The sequence below is a fragment of the Seriola aureovittata genome, chromosome 20, assembly GCF_021018895.1.
Source record: "Seriola aureovittata isolate HTS-2021-v1 ecotype China chromosome 20, ASM2101889v1, whole genome shotgun sequence".
Classification (NCBI taxonomy): domain Eukaryota; kingdom Metazoa; phylum Chordata; class Actinopteri; order Carangiformes; family Carangidae; genus Seriola; species Seriola aureovittata.
In genome coordinates, this window is record NC_079383.1 from 4119795 (window position 1) to 4140984 (window position 21190).

At 42.2% G+C, this 21190-nt stretch overlaps 1 protein-coding gene across 1 annotated transcript; it reads right to left on the minus strand.

The window, feature by feature from the left end:
* Nucleotides 1-15165: 15165 nt before the first annotated feature.
* On the minus strand, nucleotides 15166-19871 carry bambia (BMP and activin membrane-bound inhibitor (Xenopus laevis) homolog a). The gene is made up of 3 exons (XM_056365118.1): nucleotides 19308-19871; nucleotides 17116-17406; nucleotides 15166-16250 (listed from the first exon to the last, which is right to left on the minus strand). Exons 1-3 carry the CDS (start codon nucleotides 19381-19383, stop codon nucleotides 15835-15837), a joined length of 783 nt encoding a protein of 260 aa, XP_056221093.1. The 5' UTR covers nucleotides 19384-19871; the 3' UTR covers nucleotides 15166-15834.
* Nucleotides 19872-21190: the final 1319 nt, after the last annotated feature.

The following is a 21190-nucleotide window of genomic DNA, read 5'->3' on the forward strand; positions in this document are numbered from 1 at the left end:
CAGCGTTTCACTCCTCAGCAGAGAAAGCTGGGGGGGGGGGCTGCCTGTCAGTCTGTCAGCGCTAATCGCACCTCATCTGGTTCCTGTTTGCAGTTTTACAGGGTTGCTGCCATGTCCCCCTCAGCATGCTCATGATTTCACCACCCCCCCAACACCACTTGCATATTCATTTGCCTGCACAAACACAGACACTTGTTAACTCAAGCTTTGCCCAAGGGACACTACAACGGGACAGAGTGCTGTCGTGGAGTTTCCGCCATCCTGCAGCCAAAAGAAACACACACACAAAAACCCTCCTGTGACAATGTGGTCTTCATTGAGTTAAGATGAGATTAGATGAAACTTTAATGATCCTTGTGGTGAAGCTGGATTGTTGCAGCTGCACGTAATTGGACACAGCTAGGCTAAAATAAGATGTAAACAAAAGAGCACAAAGTTAGCATTAGCAGCATTAGCAGCACCGGCTGTAAAAGCGGTGAATGTGGAGATTCAAGTCCAGCCAGTTTAATTTGATTTTTACAGTACGGTTATGTGCAAAAAGCACCAGAGGGGAAATCAGAGGAATAACCGTCATAGTGTTTGAGATTCATGGAGATGACATCACACAGCCTTGGTCATGAAAACAGGGAAATGGACGATGAAAAATTCCTGGAAGCTGCTGTGAGAACAGAAAGGTCTCGCCAACAGCGGATATGTCTCTCTCACACACACACACACACAAATACACACACACACAAATACACACACTAATCCAGTCGTAGGGGCACACTGTCTTTCTCTCATTCACATGTACACAGCAGACTCGGACTAAGTGTTCAAAATGCTCAAACACACACACACGAACTGCTCACTATTCTGACGTTATGCAAGTATAACATAGGGACTTGAGTTCATGTGACTTGAGGTAATGTTTGCATGTTTTTGTATGTGCTTTACACACGCTGTTGTGTAGTTTTAACCTATAACTTTCCACTTTTATTGATAAAGCATAAACCTGTTAAAACCTCCTGCTTTTACAAAGCTCTACCTATATTCACAAACCTGGTTTTAAATGACGAAGCTGCTGGACTAGACTGCAGATTCTTTAGACTCAACACGGCTCTGCTTTAAATGCAGCATTTTATTTTAATAGGAGCAGATTCTCCCTGCAACGCCATATTAAAAGCAGAGGCAGTTAAACAGGCTTCATGATTTTTTTTTTCCACTGTGCCAGACAGAGGCTCTAACACGGCACCAGTCTGTTAGTCAGCCAGCTCGCAGTGTTTATGGACTTATTAACAAGAACATCAGTGATGGTGTCAATCACTCAGTGTTTCATACGGAGGCAGCGACTGACTCAGAACAAGATGTGGGTGTGATTTGTTTTGTTTTTTCTCAGATGGGGTACCCAACGCAGGCTGGGTGAAGCCTGGGCTCGATCCCGTTAATTTACTGAGAAACTGCAGTGTTTTCATGTGTTACAAGTATATAGACAATGCCCAAGGGGAATAGCAAATGAGAGTGTAAACAATGCGTCAGCATTAGTTCAAATAAAGTAAAAATATAGCTTCAGTTTGTTTATTATGTTGAATAAACATGATGTTAAAACTTTGTCAGACTTTATCCGGTTTAAAGAAATAGGTTGGAATTTCTTGAATCAAGACAGATTTATATTTTGATGCTGGAATATATTATATAAATGCAGAAATACACAAAAAAAAATTAAATACAAATTTATTTTTGAACAGTGTAAAAAGTTGAGGCTTATTTGAGCTAAAGGTAGCACAGATCCCATCAAAGCCACCCCGTACCAGGCCAGGCCGGGCCTCCTGTCATCTCAATGGGACAGGAGTTAAGCCAGTGCTTCCTGTCAGACTGCGGGGCTCTCAGGTTCCACCTCTGGTCTAAATTATGTCTCTCTGTCCCAGACTGCCACACTAACCCTCACCCTCTCTCCCCCCTCCCTACTCCCTACTCCGCCATCATCCCCATGCCCACATCCCTCTCCCCCTGTCACTACTCCCTCCGGCACAGGGTTGGAAAGAGTACCAGATCCCCTGCTCCAGCAGAGACGTCCCGACAAGTCACCTCAGTGGAGGTAAAATTACAGAGTTAAAAATAAACTCAAAAGATAGTTTTGGATCTTTTAAGTCTAACTTCATACAGTCCTTTCAGGCGAACAAGTTATGGGTCAGTAATCAATCCTCCTCTCCTATTATACTATAAAAAACAGAACAACATCCCCAGCCCTCATTCTGTGGAAATTATTTAGCTGAAGCTGTAATTAGCTTGTTACAGTTGTTAGTTGTAAGATGATGTCAGATGAGCAAGGAAACACAAGAAATATTTCAATCTTTCTAAAAAGACTCCAACTTTCAAAGACCACCAGCAGCTAGTTAGCTTAGTTTAGCTAGAAACAGAATCAGCTGGCCTGCAGTGTTCTCTCACTGCATGAATGCAAATAAGAATATTTCACAAAATGTCAAACTATTCCTTTAAAATACACTAGAAAAATTCTGACCCTAACCCTAAAATAAATCCCAAACACGTCCTTTGAGTGAATCAAATTGCCAATGTTGAAGTGATGATCCTGATTTAAAATGACTAACTAACATTCAGTCAAAATGGGTTTAGTTTGTTACTTTGACCACGGCCTCAGCCCCCCCCTCGGACACTGGCTGCAGACTGCACAGGTCTGCCCAGTGTTGGGGAGACAGCCTCAATCTGTCTCTCTCCCCTAATGCTCCACAGATGAGGGACGCCATCGCCACTTTAACCACACAGGACGTTCCTGCCTGGCTCCTGCACTGAGCTGAGCCGGGCTGAGCAACAGTGTGGTGTTGCTGGGCTTGAAAGGAGAGAAGTGACGGACAGAGGAGAGAAGCAGGGCTGCAGTAAAAGCGTTTTCCTGTACACCCCACCAGGGAATCAAAGGAGCAGAGAGGGGGGAAGGAGAGGATTATCACAAAGATCTTTTGAGTGGGGAAAAAACTTTAATGTTAAAAAGGTTAGAGTGGTCACACAACCTCCCACACTGAGAAAAGACTGCAAATGAATGCCAGAGCTCCTGCTTCCAGCTCGTAGGTTCAGGAATTATAAAGAGTGGCCATGGAAATGTACTGTTATGTTTAATTCAACATGTCTCAAGGGAAATCAAGGGCTAAATAAAATGACATTTGCATTAACTTGGAGGAATAAATAAGGGTGGAGAAGGCCACAGGAGACAGATAACCAAGCATGGCGGATGTCTTATCCTGAAACTAAATGGGTTTTAAATGTCCTTTTGTGGCTTGAACTTATGAATATGGTTAAAATGGGCTCCTCTTTGCCCCAGGGCAGAGGGGCCCTGTTAGATATGATCTTCAGTGTGGCCGCTGCATGCACGGGGTATGCTTTAACAACAATGGCTCTTCTGAGAGCGCCCGTAAACATGTGCCTGGGACCTTGACCCCGGCAGTAAACAGTCTTTCCACCTGATGACGAATAGCAGAGCTGGGCAGGGCGCAGAGGCAAGGCCTGCTGCTCTCCCTCTGTCTCCCCGCTCCTCCCTCCATACTCCTCAACTGCACGACGAGAATAGGTGGCATTTCAATTAACTTAAGCTTCTGCTTTTGTTCTCAACTCTGTGAATATTGTATTTTTTTCATTATCAGCAAAAACCCACAATTAATTGATCCTCCTAAACACATATCTACTGTGTATATACTTTGCCATGGAGCGCCACTGTTGCCAATTCCTTCATTACCATAAAAACACTCTGTAGTTTGTTTTGATTGGAACACATATAGACCATCCTGCTGCTGGAAACACTCACAAGAACACCAAATGTGTATTAATCCACAGCTGAAAACAGTCCCTCACAAATGTGCTATTACTGTTTGAGTAATGTTTGCCAAGAACTAAAGTGCAGTACAGTGTTTTAGGAGATTGTTTAAAAAATAACTGTACAATATTTCTGACACCCATTTTCACCATGTGTGCCGTAGAAACCAATGGATTAAATTTGAAAATACTGAAGACCTGAGGTCTTTCATTAGATTTGACTGACTAGCCTTATGCCAGGATCAGACCACACATTATCAGCCCAACAATGGCTGCAGCCAACAGGCATGGAGCACTGAAATAAAAACTATATTGCTCCTTATATCTCATGCAGCTTGTCAGACTAGAGGACAAATAAAGTAGCATCTAGTGTAGTACGGTCATAAAAGCCATAAAGCTACGACTGGTCGAGGTGCAACATGTCATGATTCATGATTTTATAATCACATTCTTGTTTAAGTTTGGCATATTTTCTGTTACCTCTATGATGTTTGTCTCTAACTTGTTATTGCTGCTTCAAGAAGAGATTTTTAATCCAAATGAGTTCTGGTCAAAAATAATTTTAAATAAATGTCTCTCAGCCTCATCACAGCAGGGATTTATGACTCTGATCACCTAATCTTGTGCAGTGACTGTTTAAAGTGTGGTCTATTCTTTAACTTTCACCTATACAAATACACACTTACTGTAGACACTCCTGACTGATGGAGTTTAGTGTTGTGAGGCTCTGTTAGCTACAGGGAACCTCCCGATTCCCAGTTCAGTGAGGAGTGGACAGAGGAAGCCCCCTGTTTGTTTTCGTTGACCTGGTCAGAGGAAATCCCCACAGACAAGTCTGCGTCCTGACATATTTATGTTTGGAAGTCAACTTCCCCCTTCTGTCCTGAGGTAAAGGAGGTACCCTGGGATCTGTACTCGAGCTGTTTTTGTATTTATTTACCATCAGGGAAATTCTTGTTTCTTGGAAAGTCAGCCAGCTAGTGTGAAGCACCTGGAACACATTGGATCTGAAGTATCTTCCTCAAGGAGGGAGTAGTTGGAGATGACCACTTTGTTTTCAATATGGAAGTGGTTGCAATAGTTACCAGAGCTTCACAGATGTTCTTATTAAGACTGTGTGTGAAAACTGAAAATTGTCCTCAGCTACACAGGTACACACCTCCAAGAGGCGTCCTGCTGAGAGCTTCAAGCTGCGAGGTTAGGATGAGGTTGCTTAACACTGCAACCACCAGCCACACCAAACCTGCCTAGAAAAACAGCCACAGCACCACAGAGTAAAGAAACAACCTGTCCTGCCTGTACCGTTTCCCCTCTGGATGCCAGTTTGGCCCTGCAAGGCTTCAGGGAGCTTCAGAGCAGATCCAGGGTCAGATAAGCAGAGGAACTGCTGTTTATCTCTGCACGCTCTGATTTACAAACAGGACAGAGAGTCCTGGTGCAGGCCTGGACTCTACTGACAAACCACGTAAACCTTCTGGGTGGACATGGCTCTTGGCTGACTAAGATGTCTGAGTGATACTCAGCATAGAAGTCAAGCATTATGGGTTTTTGTGGAATGATACAAATATTCTATTATTATATTTAGTTTGTGCTTATGAATTTACTTTCTATATTCAGAAAGTTACTTTTTGCCATGGTAAAAAAAAACTATTATAGCAGCATAGTCATATGGGGCAATAAATACAATCCAAGCAAGTGACATATATATATATGTTTAAGAGTAAAATATAAAACTGTACAAATGAAAAACATGAGAAAAATCCATATTAATATCAAATATTCAAAAAGTTTTGCCTTTGAGTTGGTGCAACATCTTTTAGAATTTTAAATCATTACAAATTTTACAATTTGCTCAAAATTCAAGTAACTCAATTATGTATATTGTATCTACATATTATCTGAACTGAATTATCAGTTTGCAATTGAACTTTTTAATTGTGTTTAAGGTCAATAATAACTGATAAGACATCATTGGCTCAAACTGAAAGAAGATGCTCCCATCCTGCAAACTAGCCTTTGATCAGAACAAAAAATAGAACAAAAAAAAAACATCAAGAAAAGCACAGCAGCTCATTTTGGGTCTACACGGTATGAATGAATGGATGACAGCACCTGATCGCACAATCACTTGTATTGATAGACTTAATCATCAATACCACAGCAGCCACATGTTAAAACTCACAAATTACAGTAGCTGCGCGTTTTCCAACGAATGAAAGGCGACAATGACAATACCGTACATTTAAATCCCTGATCCCGCTCAATAAAAAAAACTGAAAACTGTACTCACCCATTAGAAGTTCGTCCGCTGTTTAGCAAAGTCGTAAACAACACTGCGCATGTCCAAATCCCAGGCCTCGCTCCAGCTAACGTTAGCTTCCGGCTGCACGGCAACACAGCTAGCATTAGATAAACTTGAAACATGGCGAGTAAAAAACTAATGTCGTCAGTTCAGCAGTAAACTCCTCCTGTTCTCTGTTATTCTTCGTCTTCTGCCCGACGTTTTATTGTTGGGGCTTGCTAAGACATTACGCTGCTAACATAAGCCTCCGTTAGCTGAAGAACATTGTTTTTGCTAATAGGTTGAGGAAAAAAAGAATTGACGTCCACTCACGCAAGTTATCGCAAGCTCATTGGTCAAATTAGGATTTCCCAGCAAGCATCATGTTGTAATTTTTAAGAAGAAAATAACTTAATTAAATAAGCGGTGAGTAGAAGTATTTATATAATAAAACATACAGTTTGGGAATATTTCAATAAGGACAATAAAAATATAAAAGATCATGACGTAAAACCATAAGTATGATAGGCCCCTGACATCTCATGGGCTGCAGTGCAACTATAGTTTAGCTAATCTTGTAGTTACAACATAAATTACCAGGTAATTCAAATAAAATGTATGAGGTCCCACCAAGTATTCATTAAGTTTATGTGTAAGGTAGAAACTTTTTTTATGTTGTGACAGAAATTGAATCTGTTTTTTATGAAAAAAAATTATGATCAAGTCAAATGAATTCATAGAGCATGTTTAAAAACCACAGACTAAAGTACAACATCAAGAACAATATAACCAACAGTTTTATCAATAATAAGTTGGATCATGACAGTGATTTCCAGGATCCATTGTGTCACTTTAACCTCAGTTTATGAGCTTTCACACTGAAGGTAAAGACACATGTTAAAGCAGATGAGTGTACAAAACTCAAACAACTTCCTTAACTCAACCCTTCACGCTGACGGTACATTTCAGGCCTAATCAGGTTTCTGTGCCTGTATGTAAGTGTGCTTTGGGGGCAGCAGATGAGGGTATGTTGGGGGAAGCATTGACCCTGAAGTGTCTGTGCTACAGGGGGCAGGTTAAGGGCCTCGTGCTGGATCACTGGCTAATAAGTATCCGGTCGTTCCCCAAGGGAACAAGACTGGAAAGAGAGGTGGTGGTGGTGATGTCGGTGTCTGTTGCTTTGTAGTTTACTACTGATACACGCATTCATTAAAGCTATCCTTTCTATATTCTCAATTCATCCACTTATGTTCCCTGCTCATTATAAACCCAGACTTTGTTTATTTCCCAAACATTCTGCTACACTGACATCTCACTCAGCCCCATAGTATTAACTGCTCTATCTCAGTCTCTCATGGTTGATGTAGACATTTTCCCAAAAAATAAATTTCAGGCATTTAACGTTCCCAAGGAAATGTCATGAAGCCTTCAGCAGGAGAATAATTACCCAGTGTTCCCCCAACATACAGCAGCTCTTTTGACATTATATTTTACATGCCTGAGGCAGTACACTCATCGTGTGGTAGCTGTGTCAGTTAGCGAGCGCTCAAACATAAACAAACAGATACATTCATTTTGTCAGACAGCAGAGGATTTCAGCGCTCCACTTGCTTTTATCACTCGTAGACTCCTTTGGCGGCGTGAAGTGGTGGGTCTTCTCTGTCAAAATACACGCCGGAGCATTATTTCTGTCGGCTGCCTCCACTCCACAAAGCCAGAGTAAACACTAGATGGAGAGGGAGAGGTAAAAAAAATATGTATAGCTATACAGTCAGCCCGCAGTATTTAGTCTGCAAGAGTCTTTATCACAGTGAGCTGCAGTGGATTAAATTCCTGTCACAGCTGTGAAGTTGTCAACAGCTAAAAATTATTCATCATACACCTTCAGCTGTTTCCTTTTAAAGCTGCAACATGAGGTAAAAGTGACTGTCCTCCAACCAGAAAACCATGTATGATATTATATAAAGAGTCATTATATCATCTATTGAATTATAAAGTATTTCTACTGTAGCAGCATTACAAAATTAAAAAAATGATCACGCTACGCAGCTGGAAAAAGCTGTTTTTATGAGCACCTGTATGTGCTGTGTTTTGTTTTCGTGCTGGTAAAGATACATAGTGAGATAGAGTACTTTGTAACTGCAGTATTACAGCAGCCAAGTCACATAAATCACGAAACGTAAGAAGAGATAAGCAACCTGAAGGAGGCAGATAAGAAATACAATAAACAAAGTTCAAACACTAGAATGAAACTGAGTCTGACATTAGAAATCAAACTATAGAGAAGGACCATGTTCTAACAGTATTCTATCATTAATGCAAAGAGGATTAAACTGTATACGTGGTACAGGAAATACACTCATACACAGTAAATACGATGCTACTGCCAGCAGCTGGTTAGCTTAGCTTAGCATAAAGACTGGGAACAAGGGGAAACAGCTAGCCTAGCTCGGTCCCAACTAATCAATATCTGCCTACCACTAATTAATTAACATGTCATATCTAATTTCTTTAATTTATAGTCTCAGCTGGTTGCTTGGCAGCCTCACTGTGTCATTCCATCAAAATGACAGTACAAATGCATTCGGCCATCTTGCCTTCATCAGATAGATGTCTGCACACCAAAATATGTAATCCAAATACTTTACAAAATGAAAATAATACATACTGTTTACAGATTGTACTATATATTAAATGTCATAGTATAGGCCTACTATTTTAGCAGTTAGCAAAAAAAGTTTTATACCAACAGGAAATGACACGATACACATGGCGACGCATATCAATCATGCTGGAGTGTCACTAACAATTTAACTTAATATAAAAAGATTTTTCCCCCAAAGATTTGATGGTTATTTCTATTTTCTTATGTGTTCATAACGCTGCTTTAACACCACAAAATTAGATTAAAAAAATAACAAAATGTAAAAAAGAATGTGACAAAGACCCTGTCACTGATTACAGACCGCACCAAAGTCTCACCATAATCTGATGCATCTCTCCTCCACAGTCCCTGGGACTGAAACAAAGCTGCTGCATAATGCTGTCTTATATAGAGGCAGTGGTGACCTGCACAGGTGTGCTGATGGCAGATGATACCATGTTTAACTGGGTTCACTGGTTGTGTTACTTAATTCATGAAACTGTGGCACAGTTTTGGGGTTTCTTTAAGTTATTTAACTCAGAGATTGTGTTTCCTTTAATGAATTATGTGTGTTTACTGTGAGAACTGGCAGCAGACGTGCAGAGTGTATGAAATAGAAGATAATTGACTTAATCAGCTGTTGGTTGGTCGAGGGGGAGGGGCTACTGAGGCTCGCGAGGGTGTGGCTCTCTGGGGGTGGCTTTTTCCCCCCTCACTATTTTTGTAAATAAAAGCACCTGAATCTATTTTTGTGACTCAACCCAGATTCTTATTCTTCATAGACAGTTGACCCACAGTTTATGGTGACAATAACAACATAGCACACTCACTGATACTAGAATTAGATGGAATTAGTATGCAGTGTGGAATTGGGACACAGCTAAAATCCTGGAGTTTAACTTCCTGTATTGGTACAGGATTAGACTCTATCTCACCAACCACATGTTATTTTAGACCCCTTCCTAAACTCTGATAGTGGTTTTAGCCGCGCACACAGAGACGTTGTCAAACCTCTCTGCTTTCAGCCCGGTAATCCCTGGGATCAACACACACAATGAACACGCATCAGAGCCAGCCAGCTAGCATCAAGTCCCAAGGCTACACTGCACATCCCCGCCAGGTAGAGAGCACTGGCCTGCTGCCAAGTCCAAAAGCTTTGAGGGAGCCTTTTAGTACACATGCAAGCTTTAGGAGGTTGCCACACCTCTGGGTGCCCTCCCTCCTGCTCCCAGTTCCTGTAACAGCTGTTGCCATAACTAGGCGAGTAAAGCTTTGGTCTTCTCCACATGTTGAAGAGTGATACTCCATATATAAAGAGTTCGGGTGGTGGTTTCATTTTTCCTACCACTCATGTACAGTACATGGTCCCATTCATGTCACGTACGGGTGGATGAGTGGTTGGTCGGACTGTCGGCCTCTTGGGCAGTAAAAGGGGGGCCCACATTGTTCTGCCATCTGTCTTCAGGGGCCCTCAGCTGACAGATAGGGGCCAGCGAGTGCCCTTAGCTGCACAAAGAGGACGACGTGTGTCACCACCATGAAGCTCCTGAGAAAGTGGACCTGCACCTGACACTTCAGACAGCTGACAGCTCATCACCAAGGACTAAAACCCTGTGTCTGAGATGCCTACAGGCCTGCAGACAAGAGTGTGTGCATATGAGCCATTTTGTTTAGACTTTCCTGCTCGACTTTGCTGGAAATCCCTCGTTTAGGAGCAAAACAAAACTTTCTCTTTTTTCGCTATTTACATACTCTAACATTTATCTTGAAGAAGCCCGGGCCCTCCTGTAAACATTCCCAACATTATTATTTTTCTTTTGGAGCAGATTTATATCTAAATGTTAACAACACACTGGGGTAAATGTTTAGATGGGGGAGGGGGGTGAGGTAAATGAGGACACGCACTAAAGCCGTAGTTTTATCCACTGGAAGGAAATGAATTGGCTAAATATTTAGATCACGTCTTATTCCAGCGGATGTCTGTCAACACAGAGGATGATTTGTTTCTGCAGCCGTTCAGATTTGTCAATTAAAAATCCTAATTTTTCTGTCTTTTAGAATGACAAGTTGTGTTTATTTGCCGGAACGTCTCTATTTGTTTGTGGTCGGATGACTGGTAAACAGCCTTCAAGTATCAGTCATAGGATTTAGACAATACTTCACACAGGGGCCTTGACAGAAGCTGTGGAGCTGCAGACTATTTTCATTGTCAATTGATCTGCAATTCTTATTTATTGATCAGTTGATCAATTGTTTAGTCTATAAAAAACATGCCCTTCATATGTTCCCAGGTCTCGAGGTAAATTCTTTGATTTGCTTGTTTTATCCAGAAGCCAAAAGATATTCAAGTAAACGTCTCCAGAAGCTTCACACACAGTGTTTGTTGGATTGTCTAACAGCATCTGAAGCCTCCCGTCTGACGTCATACATTGATGCAGGCTCACTATTTGGCAAGAACAAGTTAATGCTTATTACTCATTAATCCTACTAATGAATTACTAGTATTTATAACTGGTAACAAATATGCGATGAAGCAGCAGGTACGAATCCTGGATGATGGAGAAAACAAAGAGATATGAGGCTGAACAGTACAGATACATGTGGACTCACTATTTGGCAAGCAACAGGTCACTGGTGTCCTTTTTATCTAATGTGTTATAACAACTTATTAATTATTCATAAAGTGGTAGTCTTATTGTAAAGCTCAACTTTTGTAAAAACAAACTGCAGTGGAATCTGACAGGGCTGACTAAACATGTGGAAGCACACACCCGCTGCAGTAATGCGTATGCTGAATTATGACTGTAATGAAAGATACTGGCAATGACAGCATTTTAGGGCATTATAATCCTTCCTCGTGGTATTGTAAACCACTATACAGTCTTTTACCATCTGATAAGACTTGAACTCATGTATCTGTTACTCTAACAGGACCTCTTGGATCACAAGGTTGTTTTCGGTCTGCTGTAACGACCACTTTATACGGTGGCCCTGAGAGTTCAATTCACTGCAACTTAAGAAAACACATGCAAAGAAAAAAAAACACAAACAAATTCAGAAAAACAACTTCATCAATTTGTCAACACGTGCAAATACTCCCAACGCAATGCAAGTGGGGACACTAAAAAGTGATGAACCTGGCTGAGACACACTTGCATTGATGTATTATAATATATCCATCGTTCAATGTTTTTAACTTCAAAGGTCACAACGCTTTGAACAACAAGGCGACATCACTGTCCCCAGGAAACACCTCCGTTGTCATCTGCGCTACGTGCGGTGCGTTTGTGTATTTGCTTGTGTTGTCAGTATTTGCAGTGCAGTGTGTTGACAAACGGATGAAGATGTTTTCTGAATTTGTTTGTTTTCTTAGCCAGTACAAGGCTACGACTGCAGACTTTCCACTCCACCTCCGCTTCAGACATTCCTGACGAGTATAAAGCTTTTTGGCCTTTAGACGAAGGTGGACGACACATTGTACGTTTTAGAAGCTGGGAGCAGCTAATGATTGCTGATAAAAGATTCAAACAATTATTTGATCAGAATTGTTGTTGACTGATCTTCAGTGAGATTGAGGAATCAATTAATCAACTAACTGTATCGAAAACTGAGGCAAAGCAAAAATCTGAGTGTGTGCGTTCAGCCGGGGGAAAAGGGGAGCTGGTGAAACACGGTGAATGGAAGAAAACCAAGAAAAACATACATGGATTTAGAAAGGCCTGTTACTACCCTGGGAGGTGTGCATCCATTACCGTGCTCAGGTGTTAACAGGTTCCATGTGTGTTTACACTTCATATATTGTTTCACATGCTGCTGCCGTCACAGTGGGTACAAGGCCTCTCTGGGCTGTTACTACGTTATTGTGAGGGTAGCAGCGGGGCAACACGGTGGCAGCACCTCGCTTTTAGATCGCTGTGTGTTGTAAACCCTGCTTCAGAAATGTCACCCCCAAGGAGGGAGAACATTCAGACCTGCAGGCTGGAGGCTGGAGGTGAAGCCGTTCAGGTAGATTTAAAAAAAAAAAAAAAGATTTCTGTCATCAATAAAAATCCACTGGCAAACTGGTGGTGGTGGTGGTGGTGGTGGTGGTGGGGGGGGGCAGCTTGAAGTCGCTTCAAAACAAATTGGAGCTCTTTTGATGGAGGCCGGTTGGATACCTCATTAAATTTGCATGTGAATACAAACAACTTGACTGCCTAGTGCTGCTCAAAATGGCCGATGCTAATGACCGTGCCGCCGCTGTTGGCTCCGGCTTTTGTCGAGGTTGAGCTGTGACTGCTGGATGTCGGAGGAGGCCTGGCTGCGGTTGCAGACTCTGTGCTGGTGTGTGTGTGTGTGTGTGTGTGTGTGTGTGTGTGTGGTGGTCTAGGTGGTGAGAGTTAAGATGCAGAACAAAGCAGTAGGGTGTGTCCTTGTGTCTGCTAAGGTAAAGCTAAAGACAAACATCTTTTAGGCTTATACATGCTGATGTCCTCACCTTCCCGTAGCCACCTGACACCCATGGGTGAGCCAGCAAAGTGGAATCAGGCTAAAGAAAACAGCAGTCACATTAGGCAGGCCAGGCAGAGGACATTGTTATTATTACAAGGGTAATAGTCCTGGGGGAGGCCCTGAGCGTGGGCTAGGCCTCGCTAATGCAAGCTGCCGTTAAGTGGTTAGCTGCTAATAGTGTTTTCCTGTCCTCCTAATGGAAAGAAACAAGGGTCACCGCTCCGCACAGAGACACACACTCTTCAGTGAAGCGGACCTCGACTTTAAACTCCTTACAGGATGTCTTACTTGCGGTTTCCATGGTGACTAGCAGCAGTGTAGGGTGTGAACTTTTCAACCCGAGCGTTCCCGTCTCTAGCTTTGTGTGACGCACACGGTGCATAATACGCCAACTGCTGCGGCCCTGTCATGATTACTGCGACATGTGGTCTCCTGGAAATGTAAATATTCAGCTAGAGTTTAGAAACGACCGAGGAATGAGCACGACAGAAACCTAAACCCCCGGCTCCAAACAAACCGTCAGAACCAGGCTTTTACCGCTCCACTTGTTGCTGTTTGCACTGCACATTTTGCAATATTTCAGACAGGAAGTGGCTGCCTCCTATTTTGGCTAGAAATACTTTGTTCCATTAATTGGTGGAGCACCATTTATGACATTATAACATAAATTTATTATTCTGCCCAGTGTCCCTTTAAGTTATTCTATAGACCATTTATCCTTAAAGGCTCAAATTACATATGACAATCCTGTGGGTAATCCACGTATGTTTTAATTGGAACTACTTTCTACCAAAGAAATAGTCCCAATGAGGGGCAGGGATACTGTTTCTGGAAAGACCTGTTGCTGCTTAACTCTTCAAATACAACAACAATGTTCAAGCACCTCAAAAAAGGGATTCCATTGACTTACATCGTATCGGGGTAGTTGGTAGAAATGTCAGAGGCAGAAAACCTGGGCAAACAAAACCAAAGAAATCTGTGTTGCTAGATACCACTTTGGAATTTAGGCGAACTAAACCTTTAACAGCAAAGAATAACTAAGATTGTTATTTTACTTGTTTTCATTGTCAACAAATCCCTTGAAAAGCCTTCTGTATTAGCTGAAGCTCACTTGTTCTTACTGAAGACATAGCTCTTTAAGTACAGGTCACAAATATGTCATTTCATATATGAGCAAGTGTTGTGCCTGACACTATCTGATCTGGCAGCGAAGGCCATTTGTCAGCAAATCATGTCACCCAGAGAAGCAGTGTGGCTCGCTGATGTGCTTCTCTAGCACAAAGGAATAACACAAGATATATCAGGCTCTGATACAGACACAGTACTTGTTAGCTGGTGCAATTCATTGCTGGTTTTTCATAGGATTTGTTTTAAATTTTAAAACATGGCTGTAGCTACTGCAAATCAATGCAACAGAAATAAAGGAATTTAGTCCCAAACCACTTAACAGACTTAACAGGATATATTTAATATCGAAGTCCCCCTTTACTGACATGCTGCTGAACACAGGAGAGACAGTGTTCAGCAGACAGGCAGAATAGGGGAGGTGCTTACTGGCATTAAAGTGAGTATAAAATAAATACTGTCACTACTTCCAGGATAAATCCAGCAAGTGAGGAGGTGGAGGACAGAATAAAAAAACCTCTGACCTCTGGAGTGGGTTCAACAACAACTGAGACAGATGCCGCAGCTTTACTGCAAAACAAGGCCTTACTGGCAGGACCACAACACACACACACACACACACACACACACACACACACACACACACACACACACACACAGAGCATGCCAAGGCCACACTAAGACCTCGCTTGGAAAACATCTCACTGTCAAATCAGGGCGACCGTCTCACTTGCCCCTTTCTAAAAAGGAAAAAGGCGATGATCACAGCAGTGATGTGTAAAGTACATGGATGGTTAAAAAAACACAAGAGTGAATCATGAAATAAATAAAAAGTCACTTTTAATGGAAGTTTTTCTTTCACACTCACAATCAAGCTTATAGTCTGATCACAGAGAGATGTTGGACATTCACCCAGAACAAGACACACACACACCAGTCAGTTTTATCAGACAAAAATATATATATATTTAAAATCTTTACAATACGCTTGAATCATGAAACGTACACAGAGGAGTGTGCACACCTACAGTCAAACACTGAATTTTTTTTCCTCCTCAAACAAGTCCTTTTTTGTACCCTGGTGTCAGTGTAAAATTCTTGTTTTAAGCAACAACAACTTTTTTTGATTTTTTTTTTTTACAAATGTGCAAATAAGACAGATTTGGAATCCTTCAGCGCTCAGTGTAAAAGTCCAGGATCCTCAGGAGCAGTGATGGAGCTCTCACTCCACCTCAGTCCTGCCCTCTCTCAAGCTTAAATACAGCTTCTTGCTGCTTTGCCTTTCATTTTCAAGTAAAGTGCTCCTCTAGCAAAAACCACACGGCATGAGATCAGTCTCGTATTTTTTCGCCACTGACATAAACATAAACCCAAAAGTCCAATGGACGAAAAACATGGGAATGTCTTTTAAAGTTAAAAAACAAAAGCCAACGATTGAGAGGCTGTCCTGGGTGGTTGTGGGGAGGTGAGTCATATAGTTCCCAGCAGGAAGTCATACAAACTCCAGCTTGCCGTGGCCGCTGTACATCCCCCAATGCACCAGAGACAGGATCTTGTCATTGCCCAGGTCGGCCTGCCTCATCTTGTCACAGGTCAGACAGCAATTCTCGTGGCCGGTGACCGGCACCATGCACTCCAGGTCCAGCTTGGCCACGTGGCCCTTCTTGGTGTGGTGGCCATGGAAGCTGTAGTGGAGCCGGGACAGCATCTGCTGCCGCTGGTCCTGCAGCCGCTTGTTCTCGCTGCGCAGCATTCGCAGCGCCAGCATGATGAGCAGGACCAGGATGAGGCCGCCGGCGATGGGCACTGCAATCACCGCTGCCCGGAACCACACCTCCTTGGCCGAGGCGAGCTCCTGGACCCGGGTCACCAGGTTCCTGTTGTTGCTGTCCGGCTGGAACCGGCTATCTGTACACACAGAGACACTCATGTGTTCAAATGCATGTTCATGTGTTACACATTATTATACACAGATTTATGTATTGTAGTGACTGATTTAAGTGCAAATGTAATCTTTGACAGAAGGAACTGATACTTGATGAGAAGCTCTCACAGAGCTGCTTCTCCTCTATAGTGATGTCAGTGACCACAGAGAAAGAGGAAATAAGACGGATGAGAGCGAGGAAGTGAGAAAGGGCAGCAGGGCCAAAAACAAATGAGTCACCTTGTCCCGACCCGAGAGCCAGAAATTAATTTGAGCTAATAAACTGTAGTCTGCTCTGGTCAGGGTCACAACAGAAAATCCCCTCAGGAGAGCTCCCCTTCCTCTCTATGCACCCTTTCATAACTCTCCAAGCCAGTATTTCTGCCCAACATGCAGACTTGTCAGGGAATATTCATTCTACAAGGCACATACCTACTCAGTTGGAAAATTACATAGTGCACACATAATAAAAAAAAAAGAATATATCTGATCTCTTTCCAAGTGCTTAAGGTAACTGGCTGCTCCCTGCCTTCCCAGGCCCAGAGCTGGGCCCCATTAAAAGTCAAATTGAAGTTCTGTAAAGCTGGGAAGTAGAAAAAGAAGTAGGTGGGGGGGCAAGGGTGGCCTGTATGTTCATTAACAGCAACGTGTTTGAAGAACCCTACAGCTCAATATATTGCTTCTGGAAAGAGGAACATGGTGAATATTTGCTGAGGAGGAATCGTAAAATCCCCCAGGGAGTCAAATCATTTTAAAACCAGTTAAAGCGAATTTCATATTTCAGCTTTCAGTGAAAAGCAAACATCTTGACAGCCAGTCATTCAGCCCTGAAACAACTTTCTTCTTTACCTGTTGAATCCCTGGTGTGCGCCAGGTCATGCAGGCCTCTGTAGTTGCACATGTCCTCGTGGCAGCACTCCAGTGTCGTGCCCACGGCCCCACTGAGGGCGTCCGCGGCCCTCGAGCTGCTGCTGCTGCAGATGTCTACAGCATTGGCGATGGGATCCAAACACCCATGAGTGAGGGGTGAGTTTGCGTTGAGTGGGTCCAGGACCTTGGTGAAGCAGGCGTTCAGTTCCGATTTGCACATGTATCCGGTGGCCACGCAGTGCGGGGCGTCACAGTAACACCTTATTTCTCCTGGAAATGCATAGAGGCAAAATAGGCAGGGTTAGGGAAACGTGTGCCAAGATTATAGTTGTACTTATAGCTTTAAAACACATTTCTGACAAGTCACATTTCGGCTGATTGTTTGATGTAGCATTGCCTGAACCTGAGCTTAGGAGTTTAGGAATGACTGTCAGGATTGTCCCAAACTGGGCTGAAGAGACCCTCAAAGATCCTTGAAAGGGTTCATCAAGAGGTTAATTTAACTCAGCTCCCTAATCATCATCATTTTGATTATTTTTAGTGCAGTTATACCAGAACATATCCAACAACAATACTACTTTTCTGGTGATGTTTTCCAGATTCAGCCAAGTCAAATTCAGCCTGTAGCCTACAGCGCTTTATTATAAAGGTTCGCGGCCTCTACGCCCTGCAATAAACAGCCAGGTTACTTAAAAGACCTCACGGGAATATTCCACTTTTGCACTAATTCGGCCTCTATGCCGTCATTTAAGTTTTTCATGCAAATGCTCATTTTTGTCTGAATTATAAAACAGGAACCGTGTAGCTTATAATTAGTGGTTTGTTTGCCAAAGTCAATTTCTTTCAACCCAAATGGAAACTGCAAATAGGGAGGGAGGGAGTGAGGGGGGCCGGAGCGCGGCGCAGGAGTCTCCTTTCACCCCAGTTTGCACGCAAAGCTTTACTTGTGGTCAGGACTGCCCGGGGACGGGGGGGTCCACTGGGGTCCCATCTACAGAGCTTCCAGCAACCTTATCATTAGGGCTGTCTGCTTTTACACAGGCCCACTCATTACTTCATCCATGGCCTTTTTTTTTTTTTAAACAAACTTTGCAACAATATAAATCTAAGCCAAGGACCTGCCCAAACAAAACCAAAACATGACTTCAATCCTCTTTTCACAACTTATATTTATGGACTTTTACTGTCTTCTGATGTCATGTTATATATGTTTTATTCTTTCAAAATATGTTGCAGGATTTCTATACTCTTCATTTGTCTGGTGACTGTTTTGCATGAAAACTAGTTAAAATGAAAACAGAATTTCTTTTTTAGAAACAGCTCCACAAACAAGGCAGTTATAGTGAAACAAAAGTTATCCCTTGTGTTTCCATCTCCTGCATAAAAAACTGAGCTAAAACTACCACCTGAAAGTTTCAGAAACATATTCTGCTCCTCTCAGTGGTAGCTGCTCTTTGAATGCACCAACTCTCAGTGCAGGGCCACATTCATCAGATCAGTGTTTTCCCTGTGAATGATTGGAGCAGCAGGGCCCGGGCAGGTCATTTGGAGAATATTTCATTAGAAAGGAGAGGCCCCTTTGTGGGCTGAGGTGGTGTGGAGGGAGGGGGGCAGAGAAACAGGCCAAGCACTGAAGCTTTTTAGCCCCGGCTCAGTATGAATGGCAGCTTCAAAACTGAGTTAAACATGAGTTTAGTGAAGTGAAACACGGCAGCGAAGATGAGACAGGATTTTAGTATTTATGTGTGTTGGGCTATCAATAACAATGATTCATAGAGTTTGGAAGTTTAAGTTGGAGTTTGTGCTGGGAAAAAAAAATCAGATATAGGGCATAAAAACACTTTTATACAAAGAAGTCAAAAACTGTGGTTGGGATCATGATAGTTGTTTCCATGGCGGTTTAAAAAGTATGTTTGAAGTAAATACAAGTCACTAAATCACTACGTAAATTCAAGAATATTAGCATATAGAATATTACCCCTTTCTTAAAATACGTTTGCATTATTGTGTCAAATCTGTTTTTGTTTTTTTTTTGGAGCTTGGGTCGCCAGTGAGGGCAGCTGAGTGAGGTTTAAGTTCAATCTGGTTTTATCATTTCTAAATATTGTTTAGCCTGATTTGAAGAAGCTAAAACAAACACGTCCTGTCCGCGGACCAAAGTCTATATATACCTTTAGTGAGAAGCACAGCCATGGCACAGAGCTCCAGTTGTAGCCAAATGGAAATGAAACTGGACTGTCGATCCATTTACACCGAATTACTGCGCAGAAGGTCCTCGTATATCCAGTGGCAGCGGCGGAGTCCGCTGGGCGACAAGAGCTGGACGACAAAGAGCTTTACATGGAGCTACGGCGAGAAACGAGGCATTCCTGTGCCGAAACACGACAGCTCAACAATCCAGACTGAAACACACCGTGGCCGAAAATCTCCCCGAGATGTTTCCTCTCCCGCATGGAGACAGAAAAGTTCTTGTTTTTAAAAGCGGTCCGACATTACTGGAAACGCAAAACACCAACGTCTCCTTCTTCAAGCCAAAAGTTTAAAAAAAAGAGAGAAATATACTCCTTTGAAGAGAGTTAAAATGTCAGATAAAGTTGTCACCGCCGGTCCTCCTCTGCCTGTCTATGCTGCCGGTCACGATGAAGCATCAGTTTGTAAATCCTGGACGGAGAAAAGTTAGCAAAAGACGGACGACTCCGCTGGACCAGAGACCGCTCACAGGTTCGGAACAGACGAGGTTTAGCAGAAGAAATAGCTGTGGTCTGTCAGAGCTCCGCCCCCTGTAACCTGATTGGTCAGACCACCGAGAGAGAAGTTTGGCAGAATACGTAACGACGTTGTATCCGGTACTTCCTTTCAAAATAAAGCAATTTTTTGTAACATACGGCACAAAAAAAAACCCACAATGCAATGAAAGTAAAAATAACAACATTTAAAACAGAATAAATGAAATAAAATTAAGTGGACTTTAAACAAATTGTACGTTTCATAAAAAGAAAAAAACATTTAAATAATGTAAAATTAAAAGCGCATTACTTTGTTTTGGTCCCACTATGTATCATTGGAAGTGGAAGTGCAATAAATCCGTCAGTAAAAGCTCTTTATGCATCAATAGAATTTTGGACTTTGAACACAGGTGGAGGAATTACTAATTAATGGCAGGTTAATATTATCTATTAATGATAACATTATTGTTGGTCTACTTGGCCTACATCAACACACACTGTGACGTATTACACCCATGGTTAAGGCTCTCCTTTATCAGCAAATACTATTTTAAGCCGTTTCACTTATTGGCACTATAACACATTAGGTGTCGTCAATTTCTCACTGAAGGGACAAACTTGATGCTTTTATTTTCTAGGCTAAATCAACTATTTTTCCGGTCTCATTCTGTCTGTCAATCTCTGACTTGATGTCTCAGGTCAAGCCAGTCCCTTCATTCATCCTCCTTCATTTCCATAATACCATATTCCATATGTCATTATTGGATACCATTGGTCCGGGAGGCAGTCACTCCACCAGGTCAACAGACTGAGTGTGGATACAAACTTCACTGACTCCCTGACAGTGTCGTTTGACTGTATTGTTTCAGACTTTGCACAAATAAATAAGGCTACTACTAGTAATGTAATTTGTAATATTAAATATGTAGACGTTTTATATTCAATATATTCAAATATATTAGCTTGTTTGTGTATCAAATGTGAAATAAGTGCGCGCTGTCAACAAAAAAATACTAACGTATCGCTTTCTGTATGAGTAACTGCATTTAGGGAAAAGGAAATACATTATGTACGTTATAAATGTTAAATCGGCAGCTTTTTAAAGCGAATTAAAATAGTTTCCTGGACGTATTTAGGCTAATTGAAAGGATATTTCACGCAATGATTTAATTGCATGGTGAAATATAGCTCTATGTATGTAGTCATCCCAGGAACCATTATTGCATTTTATATTTTAACAGCTGTGTTAAAGTGAAGTCAGCCAGCAGCAGCTACCTGCAGTGTCATCCTGCTGGCAGCCAGGTTGACGCCGCGCTGAGCCGCTTTCC